General features: G+C 35.5%; 1 protein-coding gene across 1 annotated transcript; it reads left to right on the top strand.

Annotated features, from left to right (window-relative positions):
• The first annotated feature begins 2,637 nt into the window (after positions 1 to 2,637).
• Positions 2,638 to 5,642, top strand: LOC111639983. Its single transcript, XM_023385978.1, has 3 exons — positions 2,638 to 2,761; positions 3,119 to 3,275; positions 4,417 to 5,642. The coding sequence occupies exons 1-3, from the start codon at positions 2,638 to 2,640 to the stop codon at positions 4,745 to 4,747; spliced, it is 612 nt and encodes a 203-aa protein (XP_023241746.1). The 3' UTR covers positions 4,748 to 5,642.
• The last annotated feature ends 20,392 nt before the right edge of the window (positions 5,643 to 26,034 follow it).

Raw genomic sequence — 26,034 nt, forward strand, 5'->3', positions numbered from 1 at the left:
AATAATTGAAAAAGAAAAATAAAAATATTACATTCTTCAGAAGATAAGCGAAAATTGAAAACTATTTTATATAACTTGTCCTCAAATCTCCAGAGCCAAATTTTGTCCGCTTCTAATTAAAGAGAAGACATGCTTAATGCATTTAATGATGTTTTAAGGGATGACCACTCTTACTATCTTCCCATCTCACCATCGTCCTCTTCATTCTCATCGTCATTCCCACCAACCATCCTCTAAACCGATTAAATAAAACCGAATGTAGGATTGTGATGTAACCCTAACCCTCCCCACTCCAATCTCAAATGACCGACCAATAAAAGCGATTTTAAATATATTTTATATTTGATTTACAAATCTATTATCTAAATAAATCTGTCTAAGGAACTTCTCTAATCTCATAACAGGCGAGAATAAGTTTCCTAGTTTACAGTTTCCAGCCAAGGCAATGGTTTCAAACTTAGAACAGACCCAAACGGTCTGTTCTAAGTTTGAAACTATTGCCTTGGCTGGAAACTGTAAACTAGGAAACTTATTCTCGTCGACCATCCAACTAACTGTCTCGTGCAAATCCATCGATCTACAATTGTTCTTAAAATGGCGTGAAAACAAAATTCCTCTTCTATAGATAATTTAACTCTTCTTGTTTTAATTCCTAAAAACTGTACGATCAAAGGGAAAGAAATTATTGTTGTTTATTCATTCTGGAAGCTTATAAATTAATTAAGTTATTGTTTTATTTTAAAAATATCGAATATACGACGTAGACGTATTAATTTTTATTAGTTTTATAAGAGTCTACGGTTAATTTCCCGAGGGAATCGAGCTATTTCCAAAAACATCTCGAATCTCGGGTTTAGAAAATTATGAAAATATGCGCGCGAATCCAAAAAATCCCGAATAAAAGGTTAAAACAGTCCAAAAAGTCTCGTCTTTTAACACAAAAGGTAGCGGCAACGTCGAGTCTTTAAGATTTCCCGAAGACATCTCGTGGCAACCAACAATATAAATCGGCGAACTTTATCAAAGAACCGGAGATTATTATAAAGATAAGAAATTTTAAAGTTTAGCGGATAATTGCCATCGTAATTAACTTTCTGCCATATTTATCCGACAACTACGTCATAATAACATACAATTCCGGCACGAAGGGGGGAGAAGGGGAAGAGCGCGTCCGTGGGGTGCCGCGGGTTTTCCTTCTCGACAAATATTTTAGTAGTTAGTAAAAGAATGAAGATTACATCCTCGACGGGAATAATTTATCAATTCGGCAGCATAAAAATTTTATAACGAGAAATATTTCTCTTATCACTTTATAAAATGGAAAAAAAATGTAGCGATTGTATGGTGGAAATGGAAAATCGATGGGGGGACGTGGAATAAACGTAAAAAAACCAGTGAAATGATGGGAGAAACGACGTTAGTTACTTTTTTACAAGTATTACTCCACCCCTCGATACGGAGATAAAAGTAAAAATAAAAATTTTTGACTCCCGTTGCACGTAATGAGAGCGCGCCAAAGTGAAATATAAATATTATTTTGGAAGTTAAACGAAGGGTTGCTGCGTTATAACGAAAGGTTGAAGACCTATCTACAAATATCTGTAACATTTCGAAGGCGCCATTAATAAGTAGCGAGAGATTAAATTCACTTTAGCAAACACTTTACAAATGTGTTGACTCGATTGCAACCGGGATTGGAATTTATACAAGTTTCCAGCAAGTTTATTAAAACTTGAATAAAATAAAAATAAAAAAAATGAATTACCAAAGAGTTTCCAGTCTTTTGCTTCTTCTTCCGCGTGAAACTTTTATTTTAAGCTTCCTGAAATTTCTATTTCGGTGAAGTAAAAAACAAAAAGGGATGTTCGTAATGGTTTCGCTCTAGAAGTGACTCTTAAGAATCTCGAGTAAACTTAAATTATATCGAATTCTTCCGCAATAATAATATATTTAACGATAATTTCTGTTAAAATTGCTTTAAGAAATGGAGAAAAAATAAGAAAATAAAAAAGTGAAGACGAAATTACTTAAAAGGAAGAACGAGGAGGGAGGAAAAAAGGGTGCAGACCAAGATGAATTGCGACAAATATAGGCTCCTGCGTCCATTGAAAATTTTTATTAGGAGCAGAAAAAATTCCATTCAATTTTTTATTGTAAAGTAATTTTTGTAATAAATTTTAAAAAATTCTCAATAACCATTCTAATTTCTTTTTTATTTATTTAAATACGCCAAGTGGTAATGTAATTGAAATTACACTTTGAAAATTCACCCGGAAAGAAAAATAAACGAACACACCACCAACGTCGTTACAATAAATTGACCTTGAGGGACGAAACCAGGTATAAAATTTAAGTAAAAATGTTTTTATAATAAATTTAGGCGGCTCTCTGCCAAATCTCCGATACAAAACTCCTAAAACATTTTAATGCGGAGACGTTTTATAATAATAGCTCGAGCGCGTACGGTAGAACCCGCGTAAGCCGGAATGGCGCGACAACGAATATTTTTTCCGTTTTGGACAGGTTTTTACCGTATTATTTGGCGCGTAATTTAAGTTTAGAAGCTTTTATTGGTCACGTTTTTTATACTGGAGTGGAGGCCGCTGGGGTCGAGCCCCCAACCTATACGTGGCTAAAATGCTACACCACCCGCACGTTTGGTTGTCTGTCGGATGTGGAGTGGGCCGCACCTTAAAACATCATTCGGATAACGTCATCGGATTCGAAGTCGATGAAATTCCGGGGCACGATACCGAGAAAAGTAAATAGAAGCGTTAAATAATACTCTAAATGTATAAATTTGATGCGAAATTAAAACACCTTTATCGAACGTGTACACATAAAGACGATTTTATGACAGTTTGGCGTTATATGGAACCGCGGCACCTGGGATTTATAACGTTTAAGGAAGCGACGACAAGCGAAGCGCATCTTTAATTTCCGGGAAATCTTTTATCGAATACATTGTAAATGTCTGTAAATTCGACTCGAATTACTTCTGTACCATGGAGTCGGGATATCTGTTTTATTTAACATTGGAGTCTTTCCGCTTTATTTAATTAAGTAAACCCTTCGATGTAAATTATAATGAACTTCTTTTGTTAATTCTATTGTTTCTTTACAGTGTCGCTGTCATTGGATCCTCGACCGATCGTTATTCCGATTCTGTCTTGCATCATCAGTTTTCCTATAATCACGTTTGCCATTATTTGCGCTCTCAGGTACCGAGCGCAACGTTTACGCAAACGCGATCGTCTCCGTCGCTTGCAAGCGGGGTAAGTTCCTTATTTTAGGGGGCTGCCATTTGCCCGTCTCGATATTTATCTACACGAAAATCGAGAACGGACGCGAAAAGCTTAGGGGTGGAGACCCCGATTAACTATATACAAAATTCCGGTTTGGACGGGAAATCACGCGATTTCTTTAAATTAAAAGATAATTAAAAATTGTAGCCTGTTATTGCGAAGACGTCACCTTAATTACAGCAATAACAGTTAACCCGCGATCAAATAGAAATGCGCGTGTTTTCGTTTTGAGATTTGTGGAAATCTGGAGTAGAAAAATCGAAGGCAAAACTGTTGAAAACGTTAAAACGTGTTGAGAATGATTGAAGTCAAATCCGAAAATACTGTTTTGAAGAAATATGGATTTTAGTATTCCTGCCGCCTTCTTCGGTTTCTTCAAATATTCAATTTCGAATGGGTATTGCTGTTAAATGTGAAGTAGACTTACTAAAATACATTTCCATCGCTTTCTTTAAAGTTTAAAACAAAAAAAGGGTAATAAAAATATGAACTAGCTCTTAAATATTTAAAGAACTTGGCTAGAATATTGTCGAAAGAGGTATTCTACCTCGAAAACAATTCGAAGAAAATCTCGACACGCGCCGAGTCTTAATAAAGTAAATCTCACAAGTTTTATATTAATAAATAATTAATACTGCGTGAGCGGAAAGTCCCTCGCACCTTCTCCATTCCAAAAGTACTCGTTGACCTTTAAAGGGTTGGCTTTTAAAATGAAAAAGGTGCGAGGGACTTTTCACTCGCCTCTATAACTTTAATGCCGTGAAAAATATTTAGAAAATAAATTAAAATATTCGAATTTGAATTTATGCGCAGAATTGTTATTCGTTTCCTATAAATATAATAACTGTAATGGAAATATGGCGCGCTTTATGCGAATTTTATGAAGAATATTAATTTATTTAGAGCTATATCAATTAAGTGTCCGAGCCATTAATATGAAAACAGCCAATGTTTACACGAATATTTAATTATAAACAGCAAATTTATAGAATTAATTATAATCGAAAACCATCCAATTCTGATATATTTATAGTTAATTCAATTAAATTAATTTCTAGAGAAAAATTTTCCAGACTTTTAAGACGACAAATCGTTATATTGCTATTTTTAGATATCGTTCCGTTACCTTGGACATTCCGAATCGTGAAAAGCCGTCTCTGTTTTCGAGAGATTCTTCCTCGGATCTAAAGGTTCTAGGAGAAAAATCGGACACGTGTGGGTCACCGGCGTCACCTTTGACCTCTAGGAGAACGTCCAGGAACAATAGCCAAGTGACTTTTGTGACCGCAGCCGTTATGCACGTACCGGAACTATTGAATCAAAACGGGAGGTTGAAGCGTGGTTCCAAAACTGTGGTCTCGTTTTGGGAAGAACCGGTACAAGGGGAGGACGTACACGAACTGTCCGAAGGAACGAAGCAAAATATATCTATTTCCAGGTAGCATTTATTCTGCGTCGTGCCACCAAGTGCCTCTAAATTCCGAAATCCCTCGTTTAAGAAGGACAATCAATCGGTGGCAATAGAAACAAAATTATTTTCTATAATAAAACCCGTCTGATCTGAATTTAAAAAGTCGAATTTTTTTTTTAATTTAGATCACCGAAAATAATATAAATATATCTTTAAAAACAATAATTACTACTCGAAACGTCTTCGAAAAATCAAAAATTGTGTTTAAAATTACGCTTTAAAGTGAGAAAAACTGTACATTTATAGTATTTAGAAGTTAAATCTTGTAGTATTTTTAAAATATAATTATATTTAGAATTAAAATGAAGAAACATTCTGGGACCATCTCGTTAATGTTTTGCCACTCGAAAAGACATTTATAAAGTTACTAAAAAAGTTGGTTTTTGTCCACGTATTTTTACAAAACGACAAAATTTCTGTTCGGAACGTCCCTACTTAAACTGAAAAATTCAAACAAATGAAACTGGTGGATTATTTCATTACAAATTTTTAAAAAATGTCTGGGAAAAGTTACGAATTACTCGAGTTTGTAGGTTTAAACACGAGCAAAAAATAAAAAAAGTCTTCCCCAGCGGTGTACTCGCCCATAAAAAATACTTGTAGAAATAATACAAAACCCACTGATTGAGGTAATTAACAGAACAATTATCGGGTTGTAAATAGCGGTATCGTCAATTGTTGGAAACAAATTTTCGACAGCATTTTATACGACTAGACGTGTTACGTCCATTCAGTTATCACTCACGCCTTTTCACTTTCTTAATTTAAAGCACTTTCTTTCATTTCTATTGTTCGTGTATTGTGATTTATGATCTTTCGCTGATGTATATTCGGTCTAAAAATTTATTCAAATACAATAAATGTTTTATTGCAAAGTTTAGTCTCTTGTTTTGTAAAACAATTTTCTTTTTTTTCTTCTTTTTGTATCGATTTTATCCTGCAAACAATAAACTGTTTTACCGTCCGTTTCAAGTTTTTTTTTTATTGTCGGTCTTAAATCGTCAACAATGAATTTATTTTTTTCACTGCTCAATTTCTAAGTGGAAAATTACGAAATTATTACAGTAAAATCTCTCCAAAACGGAACCCGAATAAAAAGGAAACCTTCCTAAACGGAAAAAGTTCTTCGGAACGGAGCGATTTTCTGTGTTAAATAAAGAACCTATTTAAAACGGAAACTGCCAAAACGGAAAAAATATTGGGTATCGCGCGATTCCAGTTTACACAAGTTTTACTGTATTTAAATTTACGCAGTAAAATCTGCGTAAAGTGGATAGGCGCGGTGCCGAATGATTTTGTCCTTTTTAGACGGGTTCTACAATATTAATTTCAATGAGAGTATTTCTTTTCTTAAATTCGGTAAATAAATATGCTATTTTACTACTTTAAATTGGAAAATAAACTTCAAAACTTATTATCATAATATAAATAATTAGACGTTTACTTAATTAATTAAAGTAAATACTGTAATATAAGTGAATTATTTGATATATTTACCGAGAAGTCCGTGTTTATTTAAGGTAATTTTTTTTAAATATCCGTAATTAAATGATGAAATTTTAAAAATTTATGATTCAGATTTCGAGATTTATTTTATTAATTTTTTTGTTTGCGTAAGTAAATCTAAGGGAATTATTCTAACGGTTGTTTGTGACAATGACAGAACGTCCCACGTGATTCGCTTTCTGGAAATGGCTTTATCATAATAATCTGGAAGGAAATTAAATTGGGAATTTATCTCGATTTAATGAAATCCTGCCGCTTAATTTTAGAAATTTTACCTATTTTCGGAGGATTAAAAGAGTCGCGAATTTCCCTCCCCGTAAACGTTTCTGTTTAAAGATTAGCGGAAAGCGAGAACTCTCGAAGGCTATAAAAAAGAATTTGCATTGGAATGGAAGAAGTCACCTATATAATGATTTACGTTGGGATTGCATTCGGACGTAAAAAGATAACCTTGCAATGCTCCTTTGTTGGCTGCAGCGAATAGGAGATTGAATTATCCAAAGTAGATCTTTGAAGATGGAAATGCTTGGCGGCCAATGTCACATTGACACGCTCGCTGACGTAAGTCACGGCGTAACGTCATTGTCACGTGATGTTTATGTGCCCTACGTTGACTCTAACACTCGGGCAGAAAGCGTCTCTCGTTCTTTTTGCACGCCCGAACCGAAACAAATAAAATTCTATTCTTTTTTTATGTATTGCAAATTTGATTTTCTGCCTCCAAATGAATAAGGAATGTAAATGTACGAAGGGAATGAATTGGACATTGTTTGAATAAGGAACACAATTTCCAAACATTTCGATTTTATCTGCTTTTTTTATGCCGTTTGATCGAGTTTTTTCGCTTTGCTTCCTATTGTATAATATGCATCAATCGTTTTCTAAGCTGACATTTTTCTTTATATATATATATATATATATTACATATTATAAATAAATGGCATTAAAGATTTTTTTCCGTTAAATTTCCCACATAATATTTAAAAATTACATCGAAATCTTAGTTATTTTAATTAATAAAATGAACATATCCAGCAACGAGTTGCGTAGCTTTCCCAGCGAGAGTTAAAGTTGTGTGTGCCGCCATCTCTCGAGATTTTAATAAACAAATTTCTTTTATATTATTAATTATTATAAAATGGTAAAAAGCTTACTTTGGGGGTAGAGGTGTTTTAAAAAAAATTTATAACGATAACGCTAATAACGAGTAAACTTTTCATTAAGTTTCACCTCTCGCGTGATACGACACGACACACGATTCTCTCTATCTCCCCACCTGCGCGACCTTTAACTACCAAAATAAAACAGCATCCATCTCCCTAATACCCAAATCTCCCTGCAAAATTTCAGAAAATTTCGACAAAAGTCACGAGAGTTACTAAGCTTCAAATTGGGTGAACGAAAATCGTGCGCTCCCAACACACCTATACATACAGAAAACAACTCCGAATGTTTTAAAAGTTCTCGACGTTTCAATTCAAAAAATGCGAAATTCCCGAGGGGGAGTCATTTTTGGGACCCATTTTGGCAAAGGGTAAAATAGGAAATTTCTTCGGATTAACGGAAGCTAAATTAAAATAATCCTTTATTAGATGTATCCATAATTAATAAAATTGCTTCCGATAATTTTTTTACGTTGTAGAAATCCCATTAAAGGAACACAAATGGCATCAAAATGCTCTCACGAAAGTTATTAAGAGAAAAGGTTTGGCTCTTAATACATTAAATAAATCAATCGATAAATAATAAAGCTGCAACGATAGGCAATATTCCACGTTATATAGATTATTACAGTAGACTCTCGCCAATCCGGCCGATCCTGGCGCGGAAGGATGCCGGATTACCGGGTATATACGACTAAAAGCAACGAACGATACGGTCTGTAGCCCTTCCGTACAGATTCTTTTTGTTGTGTTTTGAGCCGTATTTTGTTGCGAAATTACACACAGGGAATACAGTAATTGGGCTGAAATTTGAAAAAAATGCGGACAAATTCCCACTTTTGTCCGTCCGTCCGTCTTTCTTTAATCTCGAGAACGGTATTAGGGGAAAGTCGAGACCAGATGTGGAAAGCTCGGGAGCGGGAGGACTCGATTAATTATATATGACCTTCCGAACTACACCGGAAGTCGAGTAATTTCGATTCAAATATTTTCCCCAGAACGGAGTTACGCGGATGACCGGCACCGCCTTATTGTTATGGGGAAAAGTGGGAAGTACGGGGGCAAGACGCTACAAATTTCAGATACAGTAGAACCTCCATTATCCGGACCTCCATTATCCGGATTTTCGATTATCCGGATTGTTCAAAATAAACAAAAATTTTACGAATTTGCTGATTTGCACTTGGCGAATTACGACACTGTTTNTAAACCCGAGAAGGAAGAGTTTATATGTTTCTCTTCTCGAAATAAATTCCACTTACAACGTATTCGTCTCAATTAACGTATAAAAAGTTATTATACATTTATAAAATTTGATTTTTTGTAATAGGAAAATAAAATCCGAGACAAGAGACAAGCGGCTAAGTACGTAAACCAACGGCGTAATCCGACTACATCATTGGTTCGCTTATTTAGCCGCTTGTTTCCTGCGTTAAAGTCTCTTTATCATCGAAGAGCCTCTTTACCTTACTCTTTACCATTAAATGCAAACCGAATAAGCAAACTAATGGCATAACCCGTTTTCGTTTAAAATGGACACATCATTGGTTTTCTTATACAGCTGTAGTAAAGCTGGTCCAGGCTACGCACCCCTTGATCAAGCTTATTATAAGACAAATTTTATAATGTTAAACGTAATATTTATAAGAAATATGTTGGCACGGTACAGGCAGTAACATAAATTTCCTTTGTTCGTCGATTAGAAGGTTAATAAAAATCATAAATTCAAAGAAACAAAACTTTATTGTACTGTTTTTACCATTTTATCATACAAAATAATCGATTAGCAGTTTAATTATATTCCACAGAAGCTTTAGGTACTAGAACTGAGAATATTTTTTCAAATTTTTCTTGACGTATACAATATTTTCCCATTATCTTCGTTAAGTGCGTGTTTTATAATCAATTTATTTGGATTAGTTAAGCATATTGGATCATCTTCTTTAGATTTATTACTCGAGAAAATAATAAAAAAACATTCACTTTCAGTGATGAGATTATTGGTACGAAAATGCAATTTATTCTTTATTATATATATATATACATCAGCGGTGTCATTAGGGGTGTGGAGAGTGCGATAATGACGTATACACACAGTGGCGAGTTTATAATTTCACGAGATCCAGGCAAATTCGAATTAGAAGAATCGCGTACGGTGTTGACTCGAGAAATTTTTCTTTCGAGGGAATATTTTTGTGGAGATATTTTCTTATAAAGGATTGATTTGGGGCCCCTGTTGGTGGGGACCCCAGGCAATTGTTCTTTTTATCCGTAGGATACGCGCCACCGTAAACGCGGGACTTTATAACAAACACCTCGAAAATGATAAAAATAAAATACTTTATAGTATAAATCACGTTTGTTTTAAAGAATATAATTTACATTTAAATTGATCTCGCATTGAAGAAATAAGCAGAAATTTGCCCATCAGTCGCTTAGTGGATAAAGCCTCGAAACACCGGTAGTCGTGGGTTCGCGCCTCAGAAACGAGCTGGCGGCGTGTTTTCCCGTTTTATTCGCGTGTCTAACTCTTACATAGTGGTCAGTTTCCCTCGAAAGTCTTCCTGGGATTCACTCCCCGCTTGGCAGATCGCCCTACGGCCGGATTTGTGAAATAACAAAATGAAAGGATTAAAGAGCTGCCCGGAGAGAAAAGAGGAAATCGATGTCCGAGATGAAATTATGATGAAGCGACCTTTTCTAATGTCTCGACTACGCCCGTCAGAAAGAATTTATCAGTGCCACACCTAAAACTGTTGAAAGAACGAAAGAGACAGCGAATAAAAGTAATTCCTGTATTGAGACATAACGGCTTTCGGGAAAAACTTTTCCATCAAATTTCTAGCGGGAAAAGTGGAGTGATAAAACGCAAACATACAAATATGAAAGGTGAAATTTCAGAGTCGAGAGTGAAATTATCTTAGTTATTCTAATTTTATTACATTCGGCATTCGGTTTCCATTCAATAATCCGAATTATTGCGCGTAATTCGGAGTAAATATGACGAGAAGATCCACGAATTCCATCCAGGAAACAACATATTACACACGCGAATTCATTCGAAATTAATTTCGTTATCGTTTCGTAATCCATTTTCATCACTCTTGACCGTTTTGACGCTTGCCGATAACAGTCTATCGTATTAAATAATTAAAACAGTTGAAATTTCATTTTAATTTCCCTTAAAGTCACCAGGAAACTTAATTACAGACCGATTCTAACTGCCGAATAAGAATTTCGTACACTCGGCTGTCGACGGGTTTTTCAATCAATTGTTTTTATGTTAAACAACTTTAGCACTCCTCCTCTCGCACACTACTTAAAGACATTATCTATCGGTCGCCACACGCGTCCATTCTGTCACATCGAGGTAACACATCCATAAATCAAGCTGGAAAGTGCATTCCACATACACATACACACGCGCACGCACACGCACAAAAGTTCCCCTCTCTTATCAGTGTTTATCACTGAGTCGAAAAAAAACACAGTAAAATCTGTCTAAAACGAAAAAAAACTAAGGCGATTCCGGTTTCCGCAAGTTTTGCCGTAAATCATTTTTTTAATTTATTGGTGTTTTCTCTCGCGGGACGTTTTCTAAAATTAGTTAATGCTTATTTGCATATTGTGGATTCCATCGAATCTTTTGAAAGGTTGTTTATTAAACCGCGCAGTCAGATAAAGAGAAACTCGTAATTACAATATTTATTTTTAAAACTTAGCAATTACGAGATAAAAGTTTAGAAAAGAATATATGTATATAATATAAAATTCATAAAGAACCGTCGCTATCTTCATTTTCTTTAAGATAATAATCCCTTTGTTACATTTGAATAATTCATTGTCAAGAAGGAAAAAAGAAACCCGAGTGAATTTAATTTTTATGAAATTCTTTAATTCGTATTATTTTTACTGAAAGGATTTAAAACTTTTTATTAAATTTTAAAGAAAATAAATTAAATTAATCAACAAGTAGGATTGTAGAATTAATAGGATAAGGCAACGCGTCACACGGGCAATCTGCCGCTGGGAAGCGCCCCTCGAAGGCCTTCCGCAGCAATGTTTCTTGACGTTTTTAGTGTTTTGCACCCCTTTTAATCCCAAAATACGTCTCCCACCTGAAAATTGTGTTCGAGGTGACAAAGGTATAGAGGGTCGCGGACAGTTTATCGCGGGCTCTGAGAGTACTCGGTAAGCCGAATCAAATTTATATAGCGTAAGATAGTTTTATATTTCATTTTACATATCTATAGGTTAAAAATCTGTCGTTAATGCTCACACGCCGGGATAAGAAACGCTGTTCTGTATAGGAAACTGGCTTTTATTTAGGTGTCTAAACGTACGGGTAGTTCGTGGGTTGATCGTGGATTCGCGCATTTTCTGGTGAGAAACGCGGAAAATTCCACCATCAACTACTGTTTGCCGGGTGAGGCGCGAATCCACGACCAGTGTTCGGTGATTTTCTCCACTCGGCTAATCAATAAATAGTCTAACAAGGTCGACAACGTTACATTTTGATTTGTTAATGTTTGTTAAACATAAAACCACAGAATAATACAAAGAGAAAAAAAACAAATACGTTGCAACTTACTTATTTTAATTATCGGATGATCTAACAACTCTTAATTAAATTCAAACAAAAAGACCGTAATTTAACAAATGAACGTTTGTATTTTTATCCGTTTAATGTTTGTTTTTCGGACGATTCTTACGAATTGATAATATAATAATTAAATTAGCTTAATTTTTTTAATGGATGCATAATTTAAGAAACTAAAAATATAAACTAACTACCAACATTTTCTTATTTTTCCTACAGAATTTTACTTAAAATTAAAGAAATAAATCATAAATTATTATCTAATTTATTCGTAAGAAGGTGTAAAAACACTTTGTCATTATTGCAGAACTTAGTTAAAATTTTTATTATTTATTTCGTATAGTTCAAAATTATTAAGGGACGAGTAAGCGTAACCTCTGGCCACTAGGAAGTTCTCTTAAGCCAGCCAACCAATGGCGTAGTTTGTTAGTTGTAAAACGAAATACACACGAGTAAGCGAACCAATGGATTGTTGGTTTCGTATAGAGCTACGCCATTGGTTGGCTTTCTTATCCGCTGGTCGCTTAGAAGCGCGCGCGTAGAAACACTTTTATCGTTAATTTGTGTAATATTAACGAGGCACTTAATAATAAAAAGCCAATAAAAGCTTTATATTTTACAGTTTTTAACGTATTTTCTTTTAACGGAATTTTTTTGCCGCAGCTTACTTCGGATCGGCAATAAAAACGGCCATTTACTTCACGCGCGAGGAAGAAATGTTAATACGTAACGTTTTTCTTTGGCACAAACCAGTAACAAAAAATTTAATGTTCTCTTCTCTGCCATAATGTACGAAAGAAAGTTTTAACCGGGTCAAACGCTTTACAAATACGTGTTTTTAAAGCCTTAAGCGCCACCCGACTACGAGAATTTGAAAATTGTCTTATTTACTAAAAATTATATTATTTTTATTACTTTTAGCTACAAAAATCCTCGAGAAAAGAAAAATTGATATTATTTTTCCTCTACACACACTAATTACGACTGACGAATTAAGCGTAAAAAAGTATACGGCTTCGACGAAATAAATTAAAAAACGGCATTAAAAATTATATATATTTTTTAAAATTAACTCCTTTAGAGAAAAGAAAATAAGCGTAATTAACTCGGGAAAAAAATTACTCGAAAATATCAATTAGAAACTTCTCAATGCCCATTGCGAATAATTAAAACGAATAGATAACGCCTTGCAAATATAATTAAATCGAACGTATTTTTAATAAAATAAGAATAAATCGAATTTTAGTTTGTGACGCTTTAAAATGGCGTTACCCGTAATTTCTTTTGGAAATTCCTTTCTCGTCGATATCTTCGATATTTTCTTCTCCGGGAAATTTGACAGAAAAATTATAAACTTCTTCAAAAATATGTCGATATTCTTATTTTATTTCTTTGTAATTTTTAAACCGCCGAAAATATTCCGTAAAGTCCGACTCCGTTACAGCCAAACCCCTTTAAAAAACCCACTGGCGTAAAGATTACTTTTGCTCGGTAGAGGTAGAACCGTCGGAGGTGGCAAAATAGAGATTTTACCCAGCGAAATCCTCCGATAGACCACCCCGGTAATGGCTACTTGGGCTAGGAGACATGGGCGGGCGCCAAGTATTTTGTTTCCGACAGTATTGCCCGATCCTCTTATTTAATACAATAACGCTCTCGAGTTCTACTCGCCCTCGCGTGTTTTCGGACAAAATTTTTTAGTTGTTTGATTGCAATTTGAAAAATTGTACGTACAGTACATTCCCACTGGCATCCGTCTGTCCGTCCTTCTTTAATCTCGAGGACAGAATTAGATAGATGAAATCTGAGACCGGACGCGGAAACCGCGGGGGACAGATATACCCTATTAACTATACTAGAACTTCCGATACCGACCGGAAGCTATGTTATTTCGATTCAGAAATGTTCTCCGGCGCGGAGTTAGACGATTGGCGCCAGTCTATTGTTAAAGGAAAAGTATGATGTACTACATTTTAAATGAAATAAATTAAAAATATGATTANTGAGCTTTAGTTCGACGTACGACGAAATTGCGTGGGTACTCGTTTCCTTACGGACGTGTTCAAAAATTAACGAATAAAAACTCGATACATTAGCGCGTAGCTTTTTTTAATTATAATTTTTATTATATAAAAACGTAATTATTCCTTTGCGCGTGTGAGTAGAAAGTAAGAATTTAAAAGTGTTTCGAACACGGTCTGGCGGCGCTCTAAAGATGGAAAGAAAAACTACGTCACTTCAATCTTTTTCCTCTCAAATAATCCTACAGAAAAAAACAGGAGATTAAACGTTTGTATTTAAATAGAACTTTCCTTCTTATAAAATGTAAAAACTCTGTTTATCATCGAACGTTGTTTACGGCACGCCGGGCTGACCAGAGGGGAGAACTAGGGATTTTTCCCCCTACCGATTCCCGATTCCTCTCCCTCTAAACTAATGTTATTTTTCCTAAAAAAAAAATAAAATCTTTAAAAACCGCTTTTTATTAATAAATAAACATTGTATTTATTTCATTTCTTCCTAAAAAAAATGCTAAATAGCCAGCCGTAAATAAGCTGTCGAAGGCCCTAACGAATTACTTTATTAAGCGTGTAATTAAAAACTCGGTGACATTTAAAATTTATATATTTCTATTCTTTAGCACTAATGGCGTCGTTATTTTTCTTTATTATTTATTTATTTGTTGCGGAATTTATTCTTAAAGAGCATATATTCGGCAAAATACTCCGAGGATATTTTATTTTATTAAAAATTATTATATAATTTTTGATACTTTTAAGAGTAAATAAGCGCATTGGCCTGCCGAAATTTCCTCGATAAATATTGCTCAATATTTATATAAGAGTAAAGAAATTGAAAATGAAATATTGAAGCTATATACGAATTTTCTGATGGCTCCGTTTATAATATACAAAATTGAATAGGGACGTGAGAAAATGTTATTTTAAATATCATTTTTTCAATTTTAATTTTTCGTCCGTTATATAACGGAGGATAAATATGGCCACCGGTTAGGACGCGGAGCGCTTGGAAACGTCCAGAAATGAAAAAAAAAATTTGCGTGTTTTCTGTATATACGGATGTTAGAGTATTTGGGGTGACACGAGTTTTCGTCTAATTTCCAGCTTAATTAATAACGTTGTCGAAAATTTCGGGAATACCGCGGGGAGGCTCGTGTAATAGGGAAAAATGTTTCTAGAAATGTTGGGTAAAATCGCACCGTCGGTTGGAGAGATACGGCCCCACCTCCTTATCGTCTTCCGAACCAATCTTAAGAATTACAATGCAACAATTATAAGAAACAAAAACGAATAAAGAATGGCGGAAAAGTCCCGCTACGACGTTACCGGCTTTTTTATATTGGGTTGGCATCGCGCGATTGTAGCGCAGAAGAGGAAACCAGTGAAAGAGAACGAATTTGTATCGTTTGTTTGCGAAGAAAAAATCTTTCGGAAAATTGTAATTGTCATTTCTCTAACCATAGTCTCGTTTGTTCTTTGCGAAACGATGCCATCTTGTTGCGCAATCGATTACGCGTAACCATTGTTGGCATCAAAAATAAGAGGCGCGTGGATAGAAACCGTTCAACGAGAAATACAAATTAGAAAACAATTTGTAGGGCGAAAAGTCTTTCTCCGATATAGAAATTCTATAATTTACATTTAAAAATTAATTAAATTTTACACTCTTTTCGAATCTACGTTTCGCCATTGAAAAGAGTTCTTATATTCCTCGCTTTTTTTGTATTTTTTAGATAGATATTTTAACGTAATTTGATCCCGTGTTAAAACATTATACAGTATATGTGTTATATAAGTTACATTATCGTGGATGTAGCCAAAAGGAAAGGCGTTTCCCGCAGCGAGACTCTCCCGCTACATCCCGCTCTAGGTTTAAAGAAAATAGAGTAAAAAGAAAACACGACGAGCGGCCGACCCTAGACGGAACGGAACGGAAGCATCGGACTTAAATACTCGTTCGGTCTTCTTTATTGAGCGTCGTCGTAAGTATCGATATCACCTCAGAAATTTTTAGCTCCATCTCCGCATTATATAGGCCTATATGATGTAAGTTACACAATATTGTATAAGTTACGTGTACTGTGCAGTACGTAAAACTTAAGTTTTAATTCGTTAAATACATATATTGTTTTAACACGAGTAAATCCTTTGTATTAAACGCTGGTTCTAACTTATACTTAGGTGAATAAACGAACAGTCTGGCATCTTTGTCAGAAATTTACATACGTATTTTAATCGGTTAATTAAAGTTATTTTTAAAACATTGAATTTATGTATCTGTACGCTTCCGAGTATCGGTAGCAGTTTCGCTACACATACCGGTTACATTACATCCAACAATTGGACTCGTATCGTCGAATGACGAATCGCGAAAGTCGAGTTTCGCGATAAAAATGTTCCGAACTTTTGAGTGAGAAATTCGGTTTCAAATCCGATCCGGATCTTATAATTCTTCGCGAATTCTTACGGTATGCCATTCGATCCCTCGTTTTTTCTGGGCTATAAAAAAAGGGCGTGGTACATTGCGCGAGGAGCTGCGAACGTCGAATCAGTTGCACCGGTCGAAAACAAGAAGTGAGCTTTAGTTCGACGTACGACGAAATTGCGTGGAACAAATATCGTTCACTAGTTTCTTTTATATTTGCAGAATAGGCTACAAGTCTCAAATTTTCTGTTGTTTCGGACCCCCGAAACAACAGAAAATTTGAGACTTCTAGCGCCCCGATGTACGGGCGCCCCTGTTTCTGGTCAACGAGTACGAACGAGTCTTAGTAGTAAGGCGTGTTCGGAGTTCAGTTAACGGTGTCCGATGTCCGCTATCCCGCTGTTATTATTATATAGTACGAATAAATATGTTCCGAGTCCACTCGACGCGTCTAACGCCTCAATAGGAACCGGCTCCCACTGAATGAGCTCCTTGGCATATAGCTCATACGTCCCATCAAACCAGCCGACAACCCACTATAAGTGACTTAATAAGCAAAATCCGGAATGGGCGCAGCTATTTTAAATCCGAGCTTCTCCGATGATAAATCTTATCCTAAAAATCTTAAAATATTTATACTACTTGTAAGGAAAAGTGACGAAATTCCCGAAATCTGATATTTTACAGCGAAAATTCTGTTTGGATCAACAAATAAAGCGCAATTTCTTCGGAGGACTTTGAAAACGAAGTGAAATATTTTGTAAACACGCGCAAAACATTTTGATGTTTTTCGGTGTATTTCGTCAAATGTTTACTGTGAATTTGTGTGACGTTTTACCAGCGCTTGTTTCGAAAAGATCGCTAATGTAAACATATTTTAAGAAAGAGAAAAATTATTAAAGCGCGAAACTGGATTGTTTCGCCTTTTATTCTCGAAATAAAAGAAAATCTACGCGTACTTCTTCATTTGATAATTGAATATTTCTGTATTTATAACATTCCGTTCGGTGTACAATAATATACAACTCGATTCGATTTAAAAATTAAACTTATTTCTAATTTTTAAATTTATCATTAGATGGCGGCCTAACCGCGATTATAGACAAATTACTTTATAGCTTATCGTTAAATTAGCCTTATTATAGCCCGTTGAATAATCTGGCAGTTAGCGAAGTAAAATACTGTAATGTAAATATTTTATATTACTTAGTATATAGTATTAGATAAAATAATTATATACGATTTAATACAAAGGTAAAAAATACAAAAAGTTTATTATTATATTTTCAAAATAAAAATTTGATATACATAAATATAATTTAAGTTTTAAAGTTTTTAATAGCATTATGGCCTATTAGGATTTGCGTAGAAGGGATTAGCCTACTTATTAGTTTAACGATTTTTACTATTGGTACTAGCACTAAATTTCTAAAACTAATGATTTTTCTCCGAAATTAATCGAGAAAATGTGAAAGATCTTGCAGTAACAATAATAAAGTTCGATAACTCAAAAACTTAATGATTTGATGCTTTTTTAAACTCTTTTCGCCCCGAGGGCGCTAACAGGGCCTCTTTTTAGTCGGTCCGTTACGAGTTTGGTCGGGCCCGCATAGAGCGCCGGATGGCGAAGAAAGGGGACCGATATATCCGATCGGATCACCCCAAAAAAATTCCTGGGGATTTTTCGACCCTAAATCGCGGCCCGATTTAATGCCGCGATGAGTGTAGACTAAACGATTTTCAACTTATTCATTAATGATTTTTTTAACCAACAGAATTGCTATTTTAAATAATTAATCAACCGAATTAAAACGAATAAAACTGAAATCGTTATACAATTTGGTTGTAAACCATAAAAACATTAAAATAAATGTTATATATTCTATCGATATAAATTTATGGTGGCCCAATTACGAGTTTCCACGTAAGTCGGCTAACGACTTATTTCTGCTTAACCTATTAAGTTTATTACCAAATTGTTTCATGAATTAAATTTTGAAAATTGAGTCGCGCTTAGTCGCTGTCTAGAAAATAATTTTATTTTCCAGCTTCTACCAAGCAAAATTAAACGTTGGGAATTGAAATATTTGCCGAAAAAGAGAAGGAAATATTCATTAAATAATATATTATTTCTATTTGCAATTTCCATCGCGCTCGGACCAGGACAGCATTCCTCGTTTTCAATGTCCGCTAATTGACTCGAACGAGATTTCTGCTCGAATCTAGACTTAAAATTCATTTTTAATAACATCAAAATCAGAGTCGAAATGTATTTATTTACGAAATGGTGTTGAATTACAAACTTTATACCTTATATTAAAAAATTAAGAAATTTTATAAAAAGTATAATTCAATTTTTGCGGGCCCTTGACACTTGGGAGCCCTCTAGGCCCGGGGCATAGACATTAGAACTGACGTAACTTTAAAATACAAAGAAATTTTACCATCTACGACACGTATCGTAAATTTCATTGTTTTTTTCAGTATCGAGAAGCTTTGTTGGCTGAAATATTACAAATGCAGAATGTCATAGACGTTATCGTAAGTAATACGAAATTTATACAAAACGAAGTCTTCGTTACACCTAATTTATTAAAAGAAAATGAGGCGCAGACTGCAATACCATTTTATTGTTTAATAATTAAGACTACAAGGTAACAATTATGTTCGTTACCAGTTTTATTTAATTTGTAAGAAGCTCGGCCGGCCATCGTGAGAAAGTTAAGAAGAACAGCGCCTGACCCGTACAAAAACAATACAAAAACACGTTAAAATGTACAAAACAAAACAGATGAAAGAGGTGAGAATAATGTCTCGATTCCCACGCGTCTCCTTTCACTCCTTTCGTCTAACAAAGATCTCGGCAACTGGGGCTGACTCGTGTCTATACTTTCGCTGCCCGGACTATAAAAGAAATACATAAGTTCAATTTATTATTTCAATTCATAAAATGTTACGAATATAGAAGTTCAAAAATAAATTTCCGATAATTTAAGATTGATTTATTACCGTTTAAATTAATACATAACAGCTGAGATTGTATACATACGTAATATCTTGTATATGTAGATAAAAAACCTTTGTTAATAAGTGGCAATAAAGGCATTGTTCGGGTTTTTCGGGGGATGGGGATTGATGAGGTCGATTTGGAAGATCTCGGTAACTAAAGCGAGTCTGCCTACTTCGCGTAAGGATTTCGTAAAACGCGCGATCTGGAGGTAATTTTTTATTCCAATAATGGTCTATATAACGTATATACCGAGTTTCGTCAAAATCAGCTTTAAATTAATTGGACAACAGAAAATTCTCGCCAAAGATTATCGATAAATAATTTTTAAAAACGTTTTTATTGGCTATACTTTTTCAGATCGGGGTAGAGGGGGTGGGGCCATCCCCTCATCGTCCCCACCATACGCATGGCTACAGCGCATTTAGACACACGCAGACCGCGATTAAATTTTACATTTGGTTACGTTATCGGGCTGGGAGGACGGCGAGAACGGAGCCACCCCAAAACACAATTAAAGCGCATTGTCACGGCACTCGAATTTAGTTGTAATTTAAGATAGAAGGCCGAAACCTTCTTTCTCAATTAGAAGCGATGAAACTTGTAACGAAACAAAGACGGTGGGATAAAAGCGTTTAGTAATAATAATAAAATGTTTATTTGTTATACGAAACAAAATATCATAAATACTTTTTATATTTTTACAATCGTTTTATACGAGTAAAAACATAACTACCATTTTGGAAACACGTGGAAATAAATGCCGTTTACTGACAGACTTTGTCATTTTTTATATTTCTACGCAAATTAGATCCGAATATTAAAGAATTAATAATGAACTGGAGGAAAAAACTTTAAGACTTTTCCGTAAGTCAATGTTTACGTATTTTGAATTTTACTTGGTTGGTAACGTCTTAATTAGATCAATAAATATTGGTTTTTCTCGTAACTGTCTGAGGATAAAATTACAACAGCTGTCACCGCACTAAAGCATTGTCGTCCGCGACGCGTTGTACGTGTCGCTTCGCATTTCTAGTTGTCGTGTAATTCCGCGCACGAGTTACATTTTAGAGAAAATAATTAAACTATCGATTTGGTACAGAAAACGACTATCCGCTATTACAAATTCCGTAATTTATTTCTCTCCCGACCACATTCATCCTTATGGTTCGTTGTACAGTACTATAAATTTCTTTATCGCCTCCCGCGCCACGAATAATTGTAATATTACTTTCGCTCAAATAATTTCTAAAATATCAATAATCTGCGTAAATTAATCGAAAATTTGTAATATACAAAAGTTACGTTCAAAATTGAAATCTGAAGAGATATACAGTACAGTAGTTACGGTACACTAGCTTAACTGTACAGTAGCTGTCTGCTAGCTTATGTCCCGTACAGCTGGCACGGTGATACAGTAGTTTTTTATAATTAACTAAAATTTATCACATTTATATTATGTTCGAAATCCTAGTTTAAGAAACTTGGTCCTATATCGAATATTATAAAGTATTGTGGTCGAGAAAGATGTAACGGTTATAATTGTTTTATTATTTAGGCGCGGATGAGGTGCCACAGAAAATAATAGTAGCCTACTTCGTTAGGATCGCGACTTTCCGGTATCGAGTTTACGAACGGATCGATTAATTAAGATTTTACTGGTTAAGTCCGATCCCTCCGGAGACACGACATATAATAGTTAATAGATTATAAGTAAGCGCAAAATGTAGTCTGGTGATAGTCGGCGTTAGGTCGTGTAGCGTCGTACCCGATTGACCAATAATAAGTTAAAATTTAAAAAACGGGCTATTATTTGATAATTACCGGACATTTTTTAACAAACTCACCAAAAGGGCCATTAGCGGGCGGTGGACTCTAAAAAAGTTATTAAACGTATACAGACTCCTACATCGTTTGGTAGCTCGGTCTCCGTTTGGCGACGAAATGCCGATTGGGTAAGTCCGAAACGACCCGACAAATTTATTCGAAATTGAAGAGGTCCGCAGTACGCTAAATATTTTAAATTTCATCCAAATCGGTTCGTCGCTCCTCGAGATATTAAGGGTCGAAGCTGGCGCTGAAATAACATTACGCGTATGGCTTAGGTCTGTGATAATTCACAAAAATAATTCTTAATGAAGCGTTTTGAAAACCAAAATAGCCAAAGTGTTTGTTCATAAAACGACTTCTCACTTTAATAAACGAATCCATATTTATCGGACCGGGGTACCGTTTTTCTCATTATTCGTAAAGGCCCGTAACGTATACAAAAGAGCACTTTCGTCGGTGTATCAAACAAAAGATTTTTGTCCGAGTAAAGCATGCAACAAAAGTTTTCAACGAGGAAACAAACATTTTTTAAACTTTCTTCTTACGCGCTTAGAGGCTTAAGAATCTTTTTAGCAAAACATTTAATTGATTATGGCCGGTGTAGGTGAGAACGAGTGAAAGGCTGGAGACAAACTCGTGCAATGATCCGTCAAAATCACTTTCCTTAGAAATGCAGAGGCACGAAAATACGAAATTAGCCGCAAAATCCAAAATTTTAACATTAAATCGAGTCTCTACGCAGCAATAAAATTTTCTCGTTGTCGAGAGAGGATCTATTGTTGACTCGCGCGATTGTTTAAATTAATGCCAGTGCCTTTTCGAGTTTTGCTTCGTTTGCAGCGATTCTTTAAGTAATGTAAGTTTAGACTACGATCTTTCTAGATTTAAATACTTTTTAACTTTGATAAGCAAAATACAGTACCGTATTACAATTGGCGGCGGTGGTTTTCCATAAGAATCGATCGGAGGAATCGCATCTTTTCATTGTTAATTTTCCAACGGAATTGTTAAAGCAAAATGAAATCTAATAAATAGCCTACTATAAATCTCTTATTCCCCGCTATAGTTTATATATTACATACGTATATACATTAATATCCCGTCTGAATCTTAATTAATGAATTCCAGTTCATCGGTCGTCTCGTTTCCTCTATTTTCACAGATGTTTTGCGTTAAGGCACTCAACAGAATAGTACAATTCTTTTATAAACCAATTTCTCTATCGAACATTAAAAATGGTCGAAAATATTCAAATAATTATATATAATAAATAGCGATTTTATTATAATAATCTTTTCTAAAAGGAATTAAAACAATCATTTTTTTATTAGAAATTTACGATTTGGATTAGAATAGGAATATTTTTCAATTAATGCAAGTTCCGTTTTCACGACATTGGCTCATTTTTCTTGGCGGAACGGACAATTTCAAAGAATGGAAGAGGCGCGCTCACCTCGGGCCACGCCCGGCCCGAAGATGGCGCCTGGCGTAATACGGGCGCTCCCGAAAGATGCGGAGGAGAAGTCGCGTACACCCGACGTCAAACGGACGACGGCGCCTCGTCTCGTCCAGTATCCGGAGCGACGATACCCCGAATTCCGGAATGGACAATGGAGACACGGTCGGGTGAGACAGGACTGGATAGAAAGTGTATATTGTGTATATATATATATATTATGTATTAATATATTAATATGGTATAATATGTTATATATTATGTATATTATATTTTGTGTTTTTTTTGTGTGTGTATTGTTTTATATTATTCTTGTAATTTGTAAATGTTTTATCATTTCTTATTTGTTAATCTTAATTGTTAATTGTATTTATTTTTTTTTCTATATAGTATTTCAATTACAGTATATTTATTCACTGTATTCACTTACTTTGTTTCTGGATTCACTTGGCTGTGCGTAAACGGCGCCAAATATGTACTAATTTTTTGTACGTTTCATTAAAAGAATCTGAATCTGAAGAATCTGGACAGAAAGGAGTCGGAAGTTATTATATTATTATTTAATTGTAAGTAATATGAATTGTTTCGATACCGATCTATTTATCGACGAAATCTAAAAGAGACCGGCCGTCGTCAAACGATTTTATACATATTCTAAAAGAATTTAAAAATTTGAATTCGTATTATCTTAGTTTTGGATACGACGTCGCAAACATTCCGCGCGTCGGTCTATCTCGTAATATCGGGTGCACCCGAAATTCTCTTTGCCTCCGCCGTCGTCTTTTATAGAGACGATGGAGAAGGCGCACGCCAGAAATTATTTTCGCGTCCATTTCCAAACCGAGCCAGCGCTAACGCTCTACTAAACGGTCGTCGAACGCCGAGCTAACGCGCGTTTAACGCGACGCAAAACGCCTAACGTGTACGAGCCCTTAATAGACCGGACTCGACTTCCCGTCCCAATTTACGGACGGTTACTTCGACACCCTTCGAGATTCGTTCTTCCACTCGGGTCAAAGCGCGTAGAAGACGGACAGCGACGTCCGCCGTGGCAAAGTGACGACGAAACGTAAAGCCGCGTTCTCCTGTTTAATTAGGAACCGCGTTTAAACGACTATAACTGGTCGAGGCAACTTATAATAGGCCGTATTTCGACCGACGTTCTACTAGAGAATAACGGATATCGGTCGCTACAATGCACTAAACGTCGAACTTTAACCTAAACACGCGTTTCAGTCGACGTATGTCCAAAGCGGACTTATAATTACTTCGTCGATGAAATTTGTACGCGGAATTTTCACCGTTGTACGTAAAATTTTACATTTAACAAAACTTATTAAATTTCGTATTAGGTTAACTGTTTAAAGATTCGATATTTATCGAAGTCGAGCGTTTTTCCATTCATTTCTAATTGCGCGTAAAAAGAAAGTTCAAAATATTTTATTTCCGTAAAAGTCTTTCGCCTGGCGTAGACGGTAGATTAATGTACCGTGGGATAAAGTCGCTTATACGTCATCTACACCCACAAAATGAAGCTTTTTCCAATCAAATCTCGGGACAGATGGTATTACGCGCAATTTTAACTTTGTACCAATGTGTCTCCTTAGTGTTTTTCGTCGGAACTCGTTGCTGAAATTTTCACGCGTTTATTACGATTCGAATCTAACTCGTATATCGACTGTCGAACGCCTGTTGCCGGGGCCGAAACAAGGAAAAACGAGTATAAATTAAAATTATCTTTACAAATATTACGCGCGTTGCCAGGCGACGATGGGCCGTGTCGGGACGAATCTCAAAAATTCAAAACATTTCAAAATTTATTGCTAAAAGATTAATCATTAACGCGTAAAATATTGCTAGTATAAACTAGCCCATCGAGCAATTAAAGGCAAAGTCTACGGGCAGGGCGCGGCCACGTCGACCCAACCAGTTGACGCGTAGACGCGCGGATCTCTACGCGGCGACTCAAATCGATAAACATTTGCGCGTGGCGTGCCTATTACCCTAATGTAAGGCGCGCTTTTTCGGGTTTTAATAAGCCGTAATTAAAACTCGTTAATGCCACGAGTTTTATTGTCCGTCAATAACGCCATCGCATCATTTTATTCATTTTATTAAACCAACATTCGTAACGGCAAATATTTAAGAGACTGAATCCTCGAAACTTACGTTCCGAGCCGGAATAGTGTCTGCGTCGTACGTTATGAGATTTTATTATTATAAAACGACAAAGCGCTTAATTTTAAGGATAGAGGTAAGTTTTATTAAAAAAAAATGAAAATGTTAACTTCTGACGAATACAGCCATGCGGAAAATCCCGCATTTATAGCCATCCTCCGACGCGAATACAGTAAAGTTACTGTATGCGCCTTAATTCTATTTTGGAACTGAATAGAATTAAGCGCGTATAGACTCGGTTTTCGTACAATTTTTTATCTTGTCCGAAAATCGAAGAATTGGACGTAATTAGGCAATCTGCCGAGAGAAAGGATTTTTCCTCCCGGGGTGATTTTTATGGGAAACCGATTCTATTCGAGTGTTAGACGGGCGAGGAAAACCCCGAGAACTCTATCCGGCCAACCCGTTGGTCGTACGCCAACCCGCAACCAATTACCAGTCTTCGACGGCCATTGAAGGGCAAAAATTAAAGAAATGTCTGAAAGAACGTTGTTAGATAATACGCGCGGATACTAAAACTGGGAAAGTCAATTTTGATTTTTAAAACAAATACTTGAAATGGCAACTGGTATCTTTCTTTATAATAATTCTTGCATTCTATATACCAATAATAAGAGAATAGAATAAAACGTACTGCGCGCCTACTATATATTGCGCGTATTTCACTTTCTATTAAAGTTGGTTTGTTAAATAAATAAATTCGATACCTATCTACAATATTTTACGATATTTATCTATTTTATATTGTTTCTCGAGTTTCCAGAAAGTCTCGAATGATAGACACCATTAGGATTACCATTTCGAGCTTTGGGGACGAGATGCGGTTACTTTTCGAATAAAATTATTATACGATTTACATTTACAGCAACAGTCCTACCTTGACTAAGCAACGTTACCCGGCTTACGCCAAACAGCATTTCTTTCCATCGTTTTTTTCTAACGAATTATAACTGGCCATCGCTTTGTCCGGCGGCGAAGGTGGCGGGAAGTCTACTGCTCCGGTGGACCCGGGATCGAACCCGGACGGGGCGAAAACTGCAAGAATTTTCCAGGTTGGTTCGTCTGGATACGT

This window comes from Centruroides sculpturatus, unplaced genomic scaffold, assembly GCF_000671375.1.
Source record: "Centruroides sculpturatus isolate CEXI.00-Female unplaced genomic scaffold, Cexi_2.0 scaffold1286, whole genome shotgun sequence".
In the NCBI taxonomy this organism is placed as follows: Eukaryota; Metazoa; Arthropoda; class Arachnida; order Scorpiones; family Buthidae; genus Centruroides; species Centruroides sculpturatus.

Bases quoted from the DNA above. Each gene is read 5' to 3' on its own strand.
- LOC111639983 (XM_023385978.1), top strand. From the start codon at position 2,638: ATGCTACACCACCCGCACGTTTGGTTGTCTGTCGGATGTGGAGTGGGC. The intron at 2,762-3,118 runs GTAAATAGAAGC...TCTATTGTTTCT, and splicing joins GGGGCACGATACCGAGAAAA to TTACAGTGTCGCTGTCATTG. The intron at 3,276-4,416 runs GTAAGTTCCTTA...TGCTATTTTTAG, and splicing joins CTCCGTCGCTTGCAAGCGGG to ATATCGTTCCGTTACCTTGG.